Genomic DNA, 16,851 nt, shown 5'->3' on the forward strand with positions numbered 1-16,851 from the left:
GCAAGCTCCAGGTTCAGCAGCAGCGCCTCCAACTCCTCCTCTGAATGAGCGGCAATTACCAGATCATAGGCATACATAACATGGTTGAGCAACAGGGATCCATTCCTTGACCGCACCTGGGCATCGATCAGCCTCCCATTGTATCTGTACCAGATGAAAATTCCTCCGGTACGGCTATTGAAGGCTTCACGAACTATGTGGTCGATATAGATGTCAAATAATGTGGGAGACAGAGGACATCCCTGTCGCACCCCAAAGTGAACAGGGAATGGCTCCGACTCCTGGCCACGTAGTTTTACCCGGGCCCGCTCACCATCATGAAGGTCCTTAATGATCGTGAGCAGCGAGTCAAGGGACTCAGAATGCACGAAGAACAGCCCAGAGGCCAGGCCTACTGATGGTATCATAGCCCTTGGTCAGGTCAATAAAGCAGAGATGTAGGTCTTGTTATAATTCGTGTCACCTCTGCTGTAGCAGACCGACCGAAAATATGGCATCTGTGCAGGACCGCCCTTTCCTGAAACCACATTGGGGCTCTGCAAGCATCTCTTCAGCGTGCCTGGCAAGGCGATGTTGAATAATCCTTGCCAGGACCTTTCCCGGCACACTGAGGAGTGAGATGCCCTTGTAGTTGTTACAGTCTGTGCGGTCCCCCTTCTTAAAGAGGGGGACCACCAGGGCATCCTTCCAATCCTGCGGAACCCGTCCAGTGGTCCAGACTGTTGCTTTGATGTCTTGTAGGGCAGTCTGTGTACAAACGCCACCCTCCCTCAGCATTTTGCATGGGAGATCATCTCTGCCCGGTGCCTTCCCTGGTTTCAGGCTCTGGATCGCCTTCAGTACTTCCTCAACAGATGGCACTTCAACCAGCCACTTACAGGAGGTGACTTCTTCAAATACTTGAGGCACCGCAGCCTCAGCAGGGTCATCCCCACTTTGTCCCACGGTGTTTTCCAGGCTGAGGGATTTCCCCTCCCCCAGGACCTCACAAAAATGCTCAGCAAATCTGCAAATCTGTTCCTGGGGGTCGGAGATAATATCACTGTTCTTTCCCCTAATGATGGTAATAGGTGTGGTGCTGCAGGTTACTTTTTTATGGACTTAAAGAGCGCTTTGTGATCGCGGGCCATTGACGCAGACTCCATCTCCTTAGCAACCCGCGACCACCAACCATCCTTGCAGCGCCTCACGGCTCTCCGAACCTCCAAGCGAAGGCTGCGGTAAGCCTCCTCATTCTCTGACGTGGGATGCTGTAGACGATGAGAGTGGGCCTGTCGCTTTTTCTCAGCCAACCTGAACACCTCCACTGCCAGCCAGGGTCTCTGAGGAGGTCTGGACCGTGTACCCAAAGCAGCCATTGCAACTGCATAAGCCACAGTCCTAAACCTCGCCCATTTCCCCTCGACATTAGGAGGAGCGGGGGACGATGCAAACCCCAGCCGCAAGCAATGATGAAATTCTCGCTTGCAACTTTCATCAGCTAGCTGAGACCATGCCACTATGGGTTTGCATGGGGTACTGGATGTACACCCACCACTGCAGTGGAAGAATGGCAGGCGCATCTTACAGATGACATGTCGATGGTCAATGGGTCAGCTCCATGGTAGGTTCTGGTGTCAACGACATGGGCCCGCATCCGCTGTTCCATCACTATGTAGTCCAGCATATGTTCTTGCTTGGACCTGGCATGCATCCATGATGATATGTGGATGCGCCGATGCCGGAACAGCGTATTGGTAATTACAAGCCCAGGGGATGCACAAAAATCTAGTAGCCTCCTACCGTTGTTGTTGAGCTGATCTGGCCCATGTCTTCCAATCACTCCAGACCAGGTGCTAGCATCATGACCAACTCGGGCATTGAAGTCACCCAACAAGATGACTATCCCGAGGGGCCACTTTAGCCAGCACCTGTGACAGGAGGTCATAGAAGGCATCTGACTCATCGGCCTTGCCTACATCCCTCCACGGATGTTCGTCTTCGGTAGGGGCATAAGTACCTACGACCACCACTCCTCGCCTCTGGTTGATGGGAAGGTGAGCCCAAAGTAGCCTGGGGCTTACAGCTTCCCACACCTCACCACCACGCTCCCACGCCCCCTTCATTCTTCTGTTCAGAAGAAGAGCCACTCCCTGTTGTTTGGCAGTCTCCTGCCCTGAGTAGAGGACTGTCCACCCCTCATGGTGGCAGGAGCCAGAGCCGGTACACCAGACCTCCTGAATACTACAGAGATCCAGGCGGTACCGGTCCAGCTCCCAACAGAGGAGTGGCAGCCTCTCCTCCGCAGTGAGCGTTCGAACATTCCAAGTGGTCATCCGAAGTGGCTTTTTGTTGTTTCAGGAGGAGCCCCGAGGGTAAGGATTCAGTCTCCTGGCTCCGCCAAATGGGGTTTGGCCTGGAGACGTCATTGACGCCTGTCCCCCCAGGGCCTCCGGCACAAGCTTAATAAGTTTTTTACATCGTAATTTAGTGGTAGTTAATTGAAGGTGGAGGGGTTACCAGCCCCTCGCACCCGTCCAAAGCCCCCATTTGGCTGCTGTGGTGGTTACAAACGCCATGAGGGGAAAAGGCCAATCCCCATAGTACTGCCCACCACAACGTTGCCATCAGGCACCACAAGGAGGTACAACTTGGGTAGGCTTACATCCAACAGTTGATTAACAAAGGGCTATAGATTATTAGTATTATTAACAATTGCGTACTATGCTTATACTTTTTTTACAAAAGTGTAGCTTGAGGCTTGTGAAAACAATTTGAATGGAGAAGTAATGTTTGTTTTACACCACAACTGTGTCAAACTCAAACCTGCATCAACATCACAAGCATTGAGCTTTTACTCTGCATGTCTGCCTTGTTCGAGAATGATGTCTAAACGGACTCTAAATTGCCATAAATAAAGAAAATCTATTTGTTTAAGTTACACAAATTAGGTAATATTTATTTTGGAATACTGCCCGCATTTATAATAAAACATATATTTTGAAAAACGTTAACAATAAAACACACTGGCTGGGTTTATGTAGACATATTAAACAAATGTATGTAAATTATAATGTATGTATTTTTCGGAACTTTTCATTGAAAGTCCACAGACTTACTGGCCATGAAACAATTCAATTCCTGCACCACATTTTAATGTTAAACAGACAAACAAGTATGCTTAGGAGCAGGGGGTGAAAGCCAGACACATTGCCGCTGTACAAGCTTTCTCCGTTGGCTTTTAGGGACTTTTCAGAGATATCCACGTGACAGCAGCCCAGCAGAACCTTGGGGGTTAAGATAAACAATTTGCTGATGAAGGAGCAGTATTTGGCTGGAATCTTTGCCGTTTAAGTGAGGGATTCCACTACGTATGCGTGCCAGCCAATTCAAAGGGACACGGTGCAACGCAGCGTGGATTTATATTGTTTATATTGCTCCGTTTTAAATGCAACCGTATCTGAAGATACTGCACGGAAATAGCGGCGATGTTAATTTTACAGAGAAAAAGGGGCAGTCAGCCATAGGTAGTTTTGTTTTTTTCCAAACAAATATCCACCGCAGTTCAATTAAATGTTTGGTATTCCTTCGACCTCATTGGTGATCATTTTAGGAAACCGGAATTTATCCACGTTTATATCACAACTAGAAGCGAATTCAGATGTGTCAAGATGCTTAACATATTCTACCACTGTACAGTATTTCACGGTAATATTTAGGGTGTTGCACCATGTCCTGTTGGATTGGCTGCCAAATGCGTACGGAGTGGTAACCCTCGCTCAAACGGCACAAATTTCAAATGCTCTACCACTGTAGAGTAGTTTAAGGATCTTCACCAATTAGCTGAGGAAGACACAGATCCCTGTATAGGCTTAACAGACTGTAGGAGCAAGTGCTTTGAGCGAGCACCTATGAAGGCCGGCACGGCACACGAGGGGGTGGGTGGCCAGCATCACGTCCGGCCGCCTGTCTCCCCAGTGGTGATGTTTACACACTGCACCAGGTACTCATTTGAGGCTGAGTCGACCGAGGGGAGGCCTAAGACCGGTTCAAATATTCGTCACTGGTATTAGCCATGAGCGGAAATCGTACTCGGGTCGCCGGGTTCATGGCACAGCGTGCTAACCACTGGGTCACCGCTCCCCACAGGAAGACACACATTTAAACACGTACAAACATTCAATTCACACATGGCACAAAACGTTGGTTAAAAGTAACGCATATATGAACACTTGAATTGAAATATGCAATGGTATTAAATGATGCAATAAACTGCATTGTAAGGGAGGATCATGGATAAAAGACTGACATTTCACTGTCCATCGCGGGACGCGCCGTTGCTGACAATTAACTGGACTACGATTCAATTCCTTGAAGTCCTGCGACACGTTGAGAAGCTGCATTGTCCACACGCAGCCTCGTGTCAATCCACTGCTGGACGAGTGCATCCCCACATTAGGATCATACGGGCTAATTAGCCATACTTCGCCACACTGGTCAACGTGGGTTGGTGAAGGTGTGGTGGCATAGAAGTATAGTGTAACAATGTATGTTGTGGCATTTACCTTTGCTGCCCTCCACATAGCCTCTGTAAGACGGGTTATGCAAAGTGGTCACCCATCCACTGCATCAATATGTTTAAAATACAGGTTCAACCCTGCCGAGCTTTGGCGATCTTACGATATCGAGCACATTCCGGGCGAGTTGGTCATTGGCAGATGCCGGATTAAGCCATGCAAGAAACATAATTTTACTGAAATTTATATTTTATCCTATATAATTACCAGACGTGGGCCAATGTTGTAGAGCTCTTTGTACGTTAAAAAAAAAACTATTTGGGACCAAAGTCATTTCCCTCTAATCTCCCCTGACCAAGTGACTTTTAATGACGTCAATGCCACTGGCCTTGCAACCGCATGGAATTGCAAAGGTGCACAAACAGGCCACTATTATGAATGTCGGCTTGAAATAACAGGAGCCTTGCAAAACTCAAAAAAATAACAGCATACTTTAAAAAAATACACGATGATAAGTATTTGTCAAAAGTCTCAGCCGAGAGCCCTTCTGAACTAGCGGCAAAAGAAACACGTGATAATGCTATCAAGTTATGATGTCAGCACATTGCACATGAGAGTCAAGAGGAAATTACATCACTGGAGATGACGGAATGGCCCTCATGAAAGGCGGCGTACAAAGAGAAGTGGTAGCGGCCACTAAACAAATATACAGTGCACATCACTGCCCACGGCTCCACCCACCACATTCGCTGCACTGACTGTGCACTCGGTCCATTGTCTATTGTCACTTGGGGCAGCCAGTGGAGGCGAGATGTTAACCCCCTCGCCTGGTAGGCAGGAGCTCGTGGGTTTGCTCCCATACCGTGTCAACCCATACGGTTTACCCGTAATCTTGCACAGGGAAATTGGGTTTTCAGGTCCATGTGGCGTACAATACGGGCAAAAAAAAGTGTTCTTATCTATTTGTTTGTGTTTCTCCCCTGTGATGGGACTTTGTAGGATGAACGTTGAGATTTATAAGGGGCACGGGATGGCCAATAAGGTCTGAATTGGTCTGTAATAAGGTCGGGCACTCATAACAAGAATCCTATCCCGACCCTGACGATGCCTGTATATTTGGATAATTCATAATCAACGTTTCTGGGTTTAGATCGCGTTATTTATAAATGTGTCGTAACCCTCCACCACCCGACACGGCCAATCAGTAAAGAAGTGTCCCGTTGACAAAAGACAAATAGTTCACTGTGTGTTGAAGCGTGAAACCACAACATTTACAATTTTTGAGTACGACGTTTCGCTGGTAATTGCATCCAGCATCATCGGGCAATTCGCGAGAATTGCTCGATGATGCTGGATTACGGGTATATTTGGAGTTTGCGTGTTCTCATTTCCTCCGGGGTCGCATGGATTTCTCTCTGGGTCCTCCGGTTTTTCCCTCCACATTTAGAAACATGCGTTTAAGAGTATTTGACTGATATAAATTTCCACGTGATAAGCCACTTCATTGAGCTATCATTTGTGGCCAAGTTGCTTCTGACAAAATACCTATATAGCTCAGTGGGCCTTACCTGGTAAAATAAAAATTGCGAGTAAGTTTCGATTTAAAGCTTTCGTGACTGCAGGGATTCATATTCTTGGTTCTTTCGGTAAAGTCCCTTCTACGTGACTTTACCGAAAGAACCAAGAATAGAATTGCTAGTAAGTTTCACTCTACGGCATGCTGTGGTAGCACACGCGACTCCTCCCCAAGCAAAGTAAAAGATGCCATCTCAGGCTTGCCCCAGGAGGACATCCGGCAGGGAGATGAAGCGATGAAATCAGCTTGTGTGCCCGTGGATTATTACATCACAGGATCGTTAAAAAATGATGACAGCTTGGGCACGTGTTCATCAAGCAGTGGATTGATCGTGGCTGATGCTCAATGATAAAGGCTTAGGAGTGTTAGGTAATGCCGGTTGGTGATTGATTGAATGATTGGTAGGTGCCTCATAATGAATTGTCACAATTCGTGGATTGAGATTCGATTCAAGACGATATGTGACTATATGTTCCCTTTGTGAATTTACTATTGGATGAAGACCATGTCAATCAAGAGGATTGTTCTACTCTATCTCACTGCACTATCGCTCCTCCGTAAGTAAAATGATCAATTTATAGACGGGCGATATAATGTAAGTATCGCGTGCGTTCGAGGTGATCAATTAATTGCTGCCAAATAATTTAAATCAGACAGTGATGACATAAGCAGAGCTTCTCCACCAGAACTTCAAATTAAAAGGGACTACAGTATCTAAAGAGGCTGGTTAAATCTCAGCTCTGGTGCTCAATGTGCAGGATTACATCACCATCTATGATAAAATAAAAAATCCAGAATACACCCTAAATCTCAGAAGCTAAGCAGAGCTGATCCGGGGTAGTCCTTGGATGGGTGGCTACCGTACACGCCAGGTTGTCATAAGCGTCTGCGTGGCCATGGTAAATCAAATATTGTACTGTACTTGCATCTGCATCTACATCTATGTTCCCCCCTTATCACCAACCGACACTAACCACCGCAGTGCAGTATGATCCAATAGACCCGATGACCCACACAGTGATGGGAAGGCAGTCATCCAGCGGTGTATTGATAAAAGGGCTGGGCATGTGCATGTACATACATCACCACCTCCATGACAGAATCAATATTTGAACCGTGCATACAACACGCGTGTGCACGAGATACCTTGAACTGCAAAACCCACCGTGGAGTTTGTTGTTTGGTTTTTAAAGCTCAGGTCAAGGACCTGTGTGTGTGTGTGCAGCAGCTCCGATAAGCACGGTTGGCTATGTATGGTGCGAAAGCAGTTCAACGTACATAATTACAGCAGCGACAGCCAACACAGCGACCTGACCCAGACCTCAAGAGCTACCACAATACACTCACTCAACAACCATAACCAGTAGGCATGCAATGCAACAATTCTCCTCCCAGAGTGGCAACGGGAAGAATTGACGCGATGCGGGGACCGCGATTCAATTTAGAAATGAATTAATCGTTCCCTCCTATTTTTTCCCACCTCATTTGTATTGTTGCTGACTTTGTGATGCACCGCTTTGTTTACTTCTGATTGCTTCCGTTGGTTTTTATGCTGCCGTGGTTGCAATGGTCAGCACGCTGCACTTGCAAATCCAGAGGTCGCCAGTTCAATTTGATCTCCTGGCATGGCAGTTGAAACAACTGGCACATTTCTTAAATCTCCCTACGGGCCTCTGTACAGCCAGCAGCATAAATAAGTACTCTGCAGCGAGTCGAATGGCAGGTCACGTGTGGTGGTGTAAAGTGTGGACACTAGCACCTCTTCTTCACCATTAGCCTCAATGTGACATTATCCTATTATTGACATATAACCCATTTACATCATTATGAGCATAAGATTCGATTTCAAATGACGAGTGTAAAATTAAAGTGCCAAGTATTTTCCATCATTTCTATTTCACGTGCAACTTCCACTTCCTTAAGAGGATATCAAGAAAAAATATTTGAAAATAAATAAGAGTGACCATGGGAAGAGATTGAATTAGTCTTAACTTTGATATATATAGTATTCAAGAAAACCGCTGCCAAACAGAATATTTTTTCTGCGGAACGCGTATATTTTTGTTAATAAATTTATAAATAAAAAAAATTAAGTGCATTGCAAAATAAATATTGTACATTACACAAACGGTTACGAAAATAAACATTCTTTCAGCCCAATTTGGGAGAATTAGCCAGCATTGCAGCTTGGTAAAAATCAATTTGTTAAACGTTATTAACAAATGTATACTTGCTTACACGGCAGCAAATTCATCTTAATTACCGCGTATTTATATAAATGTATCTACGCTCGGGGAACACGTCACAACGCTGTGGGTAAAATATATCGACAAATAGGTATCGCTAAGTAATGTCACGCTCCATTGAAAAAACACAACACCCTATATTTAAGTGACTTATAAAAACAAGTGAGAGTTTCATATTCTTGGTTCTTTTCGGTAAAGTCACGTAGAAGGGAAATAATAAAATAATAAAAATAAAACATAATTAAATAAACTTCTCACGACAGCGTCCTAATGACAGCTCTGTTTCTTCACCTGAGGACGGCTGCTTGCGTTGTGGCCGAAACGTCGTGAGAATTTTATTTTATTATGTTTGATTTTTATTATTTTATTATTTCCCTTCTACGTGACTTTACCGAAAGAACCAAGAATATGAATCCCTGCAGTCACGAAAGCTTTAAATCGAAACTTAAGTGAGAGTTTCAAAACACTAACATACCTAGTATGTTTCTTTTAAACGTATTCATACACACAACAACAATACACACACTGGCTACATGAGGTACGGAAGAAGTTAAACATACATCCAAATATATTAACGAAAGCGCGAACAGAACATAAGCACAATGCCTGAGTTTAAGTAAAAGCTACCATCCCCTGGGCGTAACCCAGTCTCAAGAATGCGCTTGGTATATAAACAGTGCGCGTAAAGGTGCAGCCGTACAACGTTTTGCTCACGCCACTGTTGTCCGAAGGGGCCCCCATTCAAGGAGGCTCTAGGGAGCTTCTCTAGACCGCGTTTTGGTTGAATATCCCCCACCGGCCGGACGTTTTGGAATAGGTGGTAGCACTCCAATCGACCGTGGTGTACCTATCGTATGATGCATACTGCTGGGTTGACAAGAGGCAGGGGCGCGGGTAGGAGTAGGATGTAACAAACTTTCCCGTTGTTTCAACTGCTGCGCTGGGAGATCAAACTGGCGGACCTCTGCATTGCTAGTCGAGTGTGCTCACCATTACACCACGGGGGCATCCCAATACTTATATGCAATGACCGAAAATAAGAAGCGCTCGCCCCAAGCCAATGTGCAGCCGAACTGTCTTTAAAAAAGTAGGCCAAGGCCTCCTGTTGGCAGGAAGAGACCTCCACGATGATCGGTCGGGAGGCAGGGTTTAAAAAGATTGGAAAGATTCAAACGGGGGGGAAAGCGGGAAACAGAGTTGACAGATCTTCTTGGTTCTTTCGGTAAAGTCACGTACAAGGGAAGTAATAAAATAATAAAAATAAAACATAATAAAATAATTCTCACGACGTTTCGGCCACAACGCAAGCAGCCGTCCTCAGGTGAAACCAGGTCTGTCGAGGCGACAGCGTCTTTGTCTGCCGAGCGTCACGTGATCACAACTGATATACGAGTGCTTTGGATTACAAACACGTTTCCGGAACGAATTATGCTCGCAATCCAAGTTTTACTGTAATAAAGAGGCTCCCAGCATACAGTCGTCGGTGTCACTAGACATACAAGGCACATTTATTTCATATACACCTGCACTGAAAACGCCATGTGTTTCTTGCGCTATATCCCAGGGACAGATATCACAGGCGACAGACAGGCCATCTTTCTTAAATGACGATTCAACAGACGAATTCATTGCTTTTTTGTTATAATTGCAAAATGCAATGAGCGACTTTCAGCCCTGTGCCAATCCACTGCCAGATGAAAGCTTCCCCACAATGCATCGGTTATGGGGTTTGTTGACCATACTTCATCACACTGGTTAGGCTTTTTAGAGGGGGGGTGGCAGCTTTATTGGCAAACAAGCCTGCTTGGTTATAGCACAAATTAAAGGAACGATTCATACCTTCATTGATTAAAATAAAGTCTTAGGTTCGCAGTTAACACATTAAACTATGTAAGAAGTGATTTTTATGATGATTTTATTTTATTTCCCTCCTCTTACCGTTTAGTTACTATTCAGGACAAATATGCCATACAAAAGAAAGAGGCAGTAAAGACAATATTACACAAAAATATGACACAAAGGAGAAACATCATATAAATTATACAATTCAAATAAAATCGTATAAACAGGACAGTACAATACGGAGGTAAAAAAAACAAGTTAGAAAAAATCATACATACACATGGGTGAGGTAACTTTTCTAATATTCATGTGTCCTCAGAAGTATTTCATTGACAGCTGTCAGTATGCCAGTCATGTTTTTTTTTCCCTTGGTTTATGCCTCTGGCGTTTTTGGCAGCCCTTCGATAATTTTGGGCGGCTTTCAATCAGGCAAGTCCCTAATAGCAAACACAACTTTATATTCCAGTTTGGACTTTATACTGGATCATATTCACAAGCATTGCCATGAATTAATTCCTTTTCTTCAGATAGAATTGCAGCAATTCATCAATTCACGGGAAAAGGGGAGGGGGGTGGGGGTAGATGGGTACATCATTACTCCGAGTACAATTCGCAGCAAGGACAAACGGCGCCGTGTCTCGGCGTTGCGCTGCTCACCTGAGCGCTGTCCTTCAGCTTGAGGATGCACTCGATGGTGTTGATTGCGATGACCACGGGCTCCGAGCCGAGCTTAGTCCACGGAACGTGGATGCGCAGCTCATGGATGTGGCCGCTCAGGAAGGTGAAGGGCAGCTTCAGCTCCTACAGGGGCCGCGAGGCGGACACGCGGATAAACTCAACGCACGTGTCACAGTCTCGATTTAAACTGGAGGAATCCGATGAGCTATGAAGATCTTTGTTCAAAAATGTCCAGTAATCCCTGCAGTCACGAAAGCTTTAAATCGAAATTTAAATGTCCAGTAGTTTCACAGAAGTAGTGCAGCAACACACGTGCCACCCGATCAGTCTCAGTACTGTATTGTATGGAGCGGTAACAGTACTGCTCCACCGCACCTCCAGACCAAGTATGTTCTTGTGTTTGGTAAGTTACTTCATACCCTTGATTTAACCTATGAGTCTTTTAATACAATATGAATCGCTCAGTAGTCGAAAATACAATTTTGAGCTGTAATTTGGCATAATTTGACCTTCACGGAAATAACGGTGTTTTAAGAAAACGAATATACCCCACCATTGAATTGGGCCGGTGGTACACGGGCACACTTTACAGTACAAGACAGCCCTAATGTACAGAACAAATGCACCGTAGAGAACGGAGCGAGACACGGGGCAGTGAAACAGCCGATTGGTAGCATTCTTGGTGCTTGTTGTGGTGCGAGCCTGACGTACCACATCGATTGATACTGCGGATGCATTCCTATTAATCATAACATACGACGCGCCATCGGCTTCGCGATGGATGTTAAAGATTCTGTGACGGTATTCGAAAAATTATGAGGTCGTGTGGTGCCGCAACTCAAATATTTAGTAAATTTTAAAAATTACTTGCAAATGTAATTTTTCATACCATACCTCGCTACACTATTCTCGCCTTGCACTAAAGCTCATGGTAGAGCCCTACGCAGCAGCGTCACTCAAACTGCTTCGGATCGCAAGTTCTCGAGCTGTTCCAGCTTCACGTCTGTTCGCTGCTGTTGCCTCCTCAGTGTGGAACTCTACCCCTGTGTGCATCCGCAACATCAAATGCACTCTGACTTCCAAGAAACATCTAGAGGCCTCTATCTGTTTGGTCAGGGCTTTCCAGCAGGCCCTGAGCTTGGCTCCGCGCCTCTTGAGTTGTTGACTTGTCTGCAAAATCTGGCGTGTTATAAATGTCATTATTATTGAGAGAAAAAATCACCACACAACATCGCTTCCTGTTGGCAGACTACGCTGTTAAAAACAACAAGCTTCTTGATATACCCTGGCACTCTAAGAATGGCGCGTTTCTACCAAATGTACGAATTATTTAGATAACCAGGTGCTCGAGTGAGCCATGTGCCATGCAGGTGCCACTGCCTACCTGCTCCAGCACCTCCAGCCTGAGCTCCAGCTTGTTGAGTACCACATCACCGCCCCACAGAGACAGCTGCAGGTCCGAGGGCTTCAGGTTCTTGATGTAGCGATTAACATAGGACATCAGGATGGGGGTCACGTATGTCTCCAACATCTTGGCGGATGCCCTCGCTGCTCACACACACACACAAAGTGCACCAATACCCAGTGTTTAGTGATATAGTGCTTTGGTAAGTGTTATTAGCATCTATGAAGGCCAGCACACAGCACGTGAGTGGAGTGGTGTTGCCAGGTCCAAACAATATGTACATCTATCCAGTGCCAATGTGTACACAGCGCACCGGGTACTAATTTAAGGTTGAGTTGACGTAAGGGAGGACCCGGACGAGTTCAGAACGTTGATTTAGGGCAGGGGCGGGCAGATAAACCCTTATTTGGGTTAACCGGGGGAAATTATGTGATCTGGTCTAGGTCAACAAATGTCCCACGTCAAATGTGACCCTTCAGGTGATGGCAATGCGAATGCTTCCTGTTATTCATTTACATTGTGTAACTAATGACGCCTATCTTCTTGGTTCTTTCGGTAAAGTCACGTAGAAGGGAAGTAATAAAATAATATGTTTTATTTTTATTATTTTATTACTTCCCTTCTACGTGACTTTACCGAAAGAACCAAGAAGATGAATCCCTGCAGTCACGAAAGCTTTAAATCGAAATTTAATGACGCCTACCTCTGAAACACGTTCCTTCAGAGTGGGCAGGTAGGAACGTGGTTGGACAGCGCATTCGTGCACGACATACAAATATGCACGACAGACAAATAATCCCTGGTGGGCAGTGCGGAACCTGTTGTTCCTACCGGTATAAACCTCTTAACACCAGGCTTTAACTCAAACTGCTTACTTCAATAATAAAAACCGGTTTTAGACGAAACACTGAACAGATGTCCTTAGCCACAATCATGAGCCATGGGTTTCACACAAACTCCTCAAACCCCTACCTTAGCTGACCAGCAAAACATGCAGGTTTAACCCAAATTTCTGGGTTTAACTAGAACTCTGAACCCATCACCTCTAGAAATGAGCCCCACTGATGTATCACCAACCCTGGGTTGAGCTAAACAAACATTATGTTTAACCATAACCACGTTAGGTTTAACCAAAACCCATCATCCCTGGATTTAACCCCAAATGCAAATGTAACCTCTAACCTTGAGTATTATCAAAACTCATAACTCCCTGGTTTAAAACAAACTCCTGGGTTAAACAATATACCATCAATTCCAGGGTTTAAACACCAACCCCTGATTTAAATTAAATCCACAACCAAATGGTGAATATTAGACTATCAACGTGGGGACTTAATGCCGGTCTAGGGTTTTACTTCAGACCTGAGATTAACCCCTCCTAACCTGGGTTTAACCACAGACCCGGATTTAACTCCAAACCTGGGGTTAAGCACAGACCCGGGTTTAACCCCTAACCTGGCTTGAACCACAGTGCTGGGTTTAACCCCAAACCTGACTTGAACCAGTCCTGGGTTTAACCCCAAACCTGGGTTTAAGCACAGACCCGGGTTTAACCCCTAAAGCGGGTTCAACCCCAGACCCGGGTTTAACCCCTAACATGGCTTGAAACCCTAACATGGCTTGAACCACAGACCCGGGTTTAACCCCAGACCTGAGTTTAACCCAGACCCGGGTTTAACCCCAGACCCGGGTTTGGGGTGTTTAACCTCAGACCCGGGTTTAACCCCAGACCCGGTTTTAACCCCAGACCCGGGGTTTAACCCCCTAACGCCACCACCGCCGCACGCCTTAGAGACGCGAGAACGAGCGCGCTGGACCTCCGTGCGTGGTTCTGACCTCGCGGGGAGACGCGTGACAGCAGGCAGCCCTGCGTGCAGCAGAGTCTGCGAGGCCCCTAGTTGGGCCCGAGGACCCCAGGCGACCCGGTGTGTGTGTGGGGGTGTCCGTGGGGGGGTCAAGGGGACCGAGGGGGACCGAGGGGGACCCCGGGCCTCGGCTTCTCCACGGGAGGCAAACCGCGCGGCTCCTACAACCCCCGAACCTGCCAGCACGACGCCTCCACATTCCCTACAGCGGACGCGCGCGATTGCCCCGCCCACCGCCCGCTACGCGCCTCGCTATTGGCTGGCGACGCCGGGGCGAGCGCGCGCGCTCACCAATTGGTCAACGGTGGGGTGGGGGGGGTGCCCGAACCGCCAATGGGATGCGGCAAAACGCCCGTACGCGCTTGTGCAGTGTGCGGTTTGTAATGTGATGGTGGGGGCGGCGGTGGGGGCCGCGGGGGGGGGAGGAGCCACTGTGGAACGAGGCAGTGACGCGGCCGCGTGCGGGTTCCGGGGTCACGCAGGTGTAGCAGGGGGAGGGGCGACTGGTGACCCCCCCCCGCCACAATAGAGGGGTGGGGGGGGGTTAACCTAAATCTCGACTTAAAGCTTTCGTGAATAAAGTCACGTAGATAGGTTAAAAGAAAATAACCAAAAACACACCTGAAGACGATTGCGTGTGTTGCGATCGAGACGTCGTGATATTGTTATTATTTTGATTGTTATTTTTTTATCCACGTGGCTTTACCGAAAGACCCAAATAATTCTAAAAAAACACCTACTTGTTATTTTATTTGAACCAATAAAACAGCTGTGTTAAGATGTTAAAACACCACACACCGAAACCTTTGCAAGGAATCATGTCTGCATTAACCACATTTACTTGTGGTGAACATGCAAACAGAAACAAGCATGCTCTGGCAATACAGTATGTGCATAGTCTTTTAGACTTATTTGGCCACACCAGAGACAGCTTTCTTTAGAGCCTCATCTCAAACGTTGTTAACCCTGAGGACGCCAAAAGGCGTACAGCACAAAGACAACCCACTATCAGAGTAATGAGGGCTCGGGGTGAACAGCTGCATCATGGGAACCTCCTTTGCCGGTATTAAATTATGATAATAACGTTTTCCTCTTTCTGGCAATCAGTTTCAAAAACAATGCACATACTGTCAGAGCATGTTTTGTCGTTGCACGTTCACCACAAGTAAATGTGGCTAATGCAGACATGATTCCTTGCAAAGGTTTAAGTTTGGTGATTTAACATCGTAACACCTGTTTTATTGCCAGAAAGGGGAACATCCTATTATCATAATTTAATACCCGCAAAGGAGGTCCCATCATGTAGCTGCTCACCCCGAGCTCTCATTACTCTGATAGTGCATTGGCTTTTTGCTGTTCGCCTTTTGGTGTCCTCTGGTCCAACACCGTTTGAGACGAGGCGCTAAAGAAAGCTGTCTCTGGTGTGGCCCAAACAGTTTCTAAGACAATGCACATACTGTCAAAACGTGTTTTTTGTTTGCATGTTCACCACACGTATATGTGGTTGATGCAGACATGATTCCGTGCAAAGGTTTTATTTCCATTAAGAGGGAAACGCCTATTATCAGAGGGTTTGCCTCTTAAGTTGATCAGAGGGTTTATGCCAATGTCACATCAAAAGGTTTGCCTCTTTCGTTAATCCGAGGGTTTGCCTCTTAAGTTAATCAGAGGGTTTATGCCAATGTCATATCAAAGGGTTTGCCTCTGGGCTACTACAGACGTTTATCCTCTAAAAGTTAATGTCTATCAGAGGTTGTATGCCAATGTCAAATCAGAGAGGTTCACCTATAGACCACACCAGAACTTTCGATGATGCAAAATAATTCGCGTCGTGAATCATGTCAATGGCAAAACACATAAGCAGACAACGTCTCTTCCATGTCTGTTGCCATATTTTCCATTTTACACGTGATATTTGGGTTTTTTTTCTTTTGGATAGCCTGGTTCCTGACTTCTCACCTGTGTTGCGAAAAATGTACGTAATACTTACTTCCTATACATAGGCTTTCGCTATCATCAACGTTACGATTCATTATAATCAGTTAATTTTGATCGCACGTGAAGGGCTCACAAGTGACGTCATCACATCTACCCCTCTATTCAAGGAACGAAACACGAGGATTTCGCCACAAATCTGTCTGTCCGCCTGATGATGCTAGTTGTAATTACTGGCGAAACGTCGTGCTCAGATTGTAAATGGTGCGGATTTGCTCTCCAACACACCGGTGATGCTGTACTAGTGATGAATTGGGCACGTTCTGTTTACGTGACAAACCTTACTAGTTGGCTGTGTCGGGTGGTGGCGGGTTTAACCACACATTTATATTTACGCGATCTAACAAAAAACACTATATTATGGAGTTCCTTTTGAGTTAGCTCGTTTAGGTAAAATGTCAGTGTTCAATATAACCAATACCAATACCCGCCAATCGCCACTAAGTGACGGCGACGACACCACGGCGCCTGTGCCAGGCCAGGTGCACTTTGAGGCTGCCACGTGAAGTGTCGAAGGCTCGCTGACAGGATGAGGTCTCGGAACAGACCCAGCAGGTGCCATGGGTTGGCTGACTGAGATGACCGGTAGATGCACCACCAGCTGTACCCCCGACTGTGCCAACTTGCTGCGTTTTGACCGTCCGGCGTTCCGCTCGTTGTTGTGAGCATCGCTCTTCTGCCCTCCGTTGTTGCTGGAGGGCGACTGCCTACAATTGTCCAGTAACAGCGTCCTTCACGAAATATAACC

At 46.2% G+C, this 16,851-nt stretch overlaps 1 protein-coding gene across 1 annotated transcript in view; it reads right to left on the reverse strand.

Moving 5' to 3' along the window:
* Positions 1-14,300, reverse strand: part of LOC144931718 (intermembrane lipid transfer protein VPS13B-like) — a 301,466-nt gene extending 287,166 nt beyond the window's left edge. Inside the window, 3 exon segments of the mRNA XM_078855932.1 lie at positions 10,818-10,961; positions 12,223-12,386; positions 14,080-14,300. Of these exon segments, the coding sequence (XP_078712058.1) occupies positions 10,818-10,961; positions 12,223-12,369 (291 nt within the window). The 5' untranslated portion in view covers positions 12,370-12,386; positions 14,080-14,300.
* Positions 14,301-16,851: the final 2,551 nt, after the last annotated feature.

This window comes from Lampetra fluviatilis, chromosome 4, assembly GCF_964198595.1.
Source record: "Lampetra fluviatilis chromosome 4, kcLamFluv1.1, whole genome shotgun sequence".
Lineage (NCBI taxonomy): Eukaryota > Metazoa > Chordata > Hyperoartia > Petromyzontiformes > Petromyzontidae > Lampetra > Lampetra fluviatilis.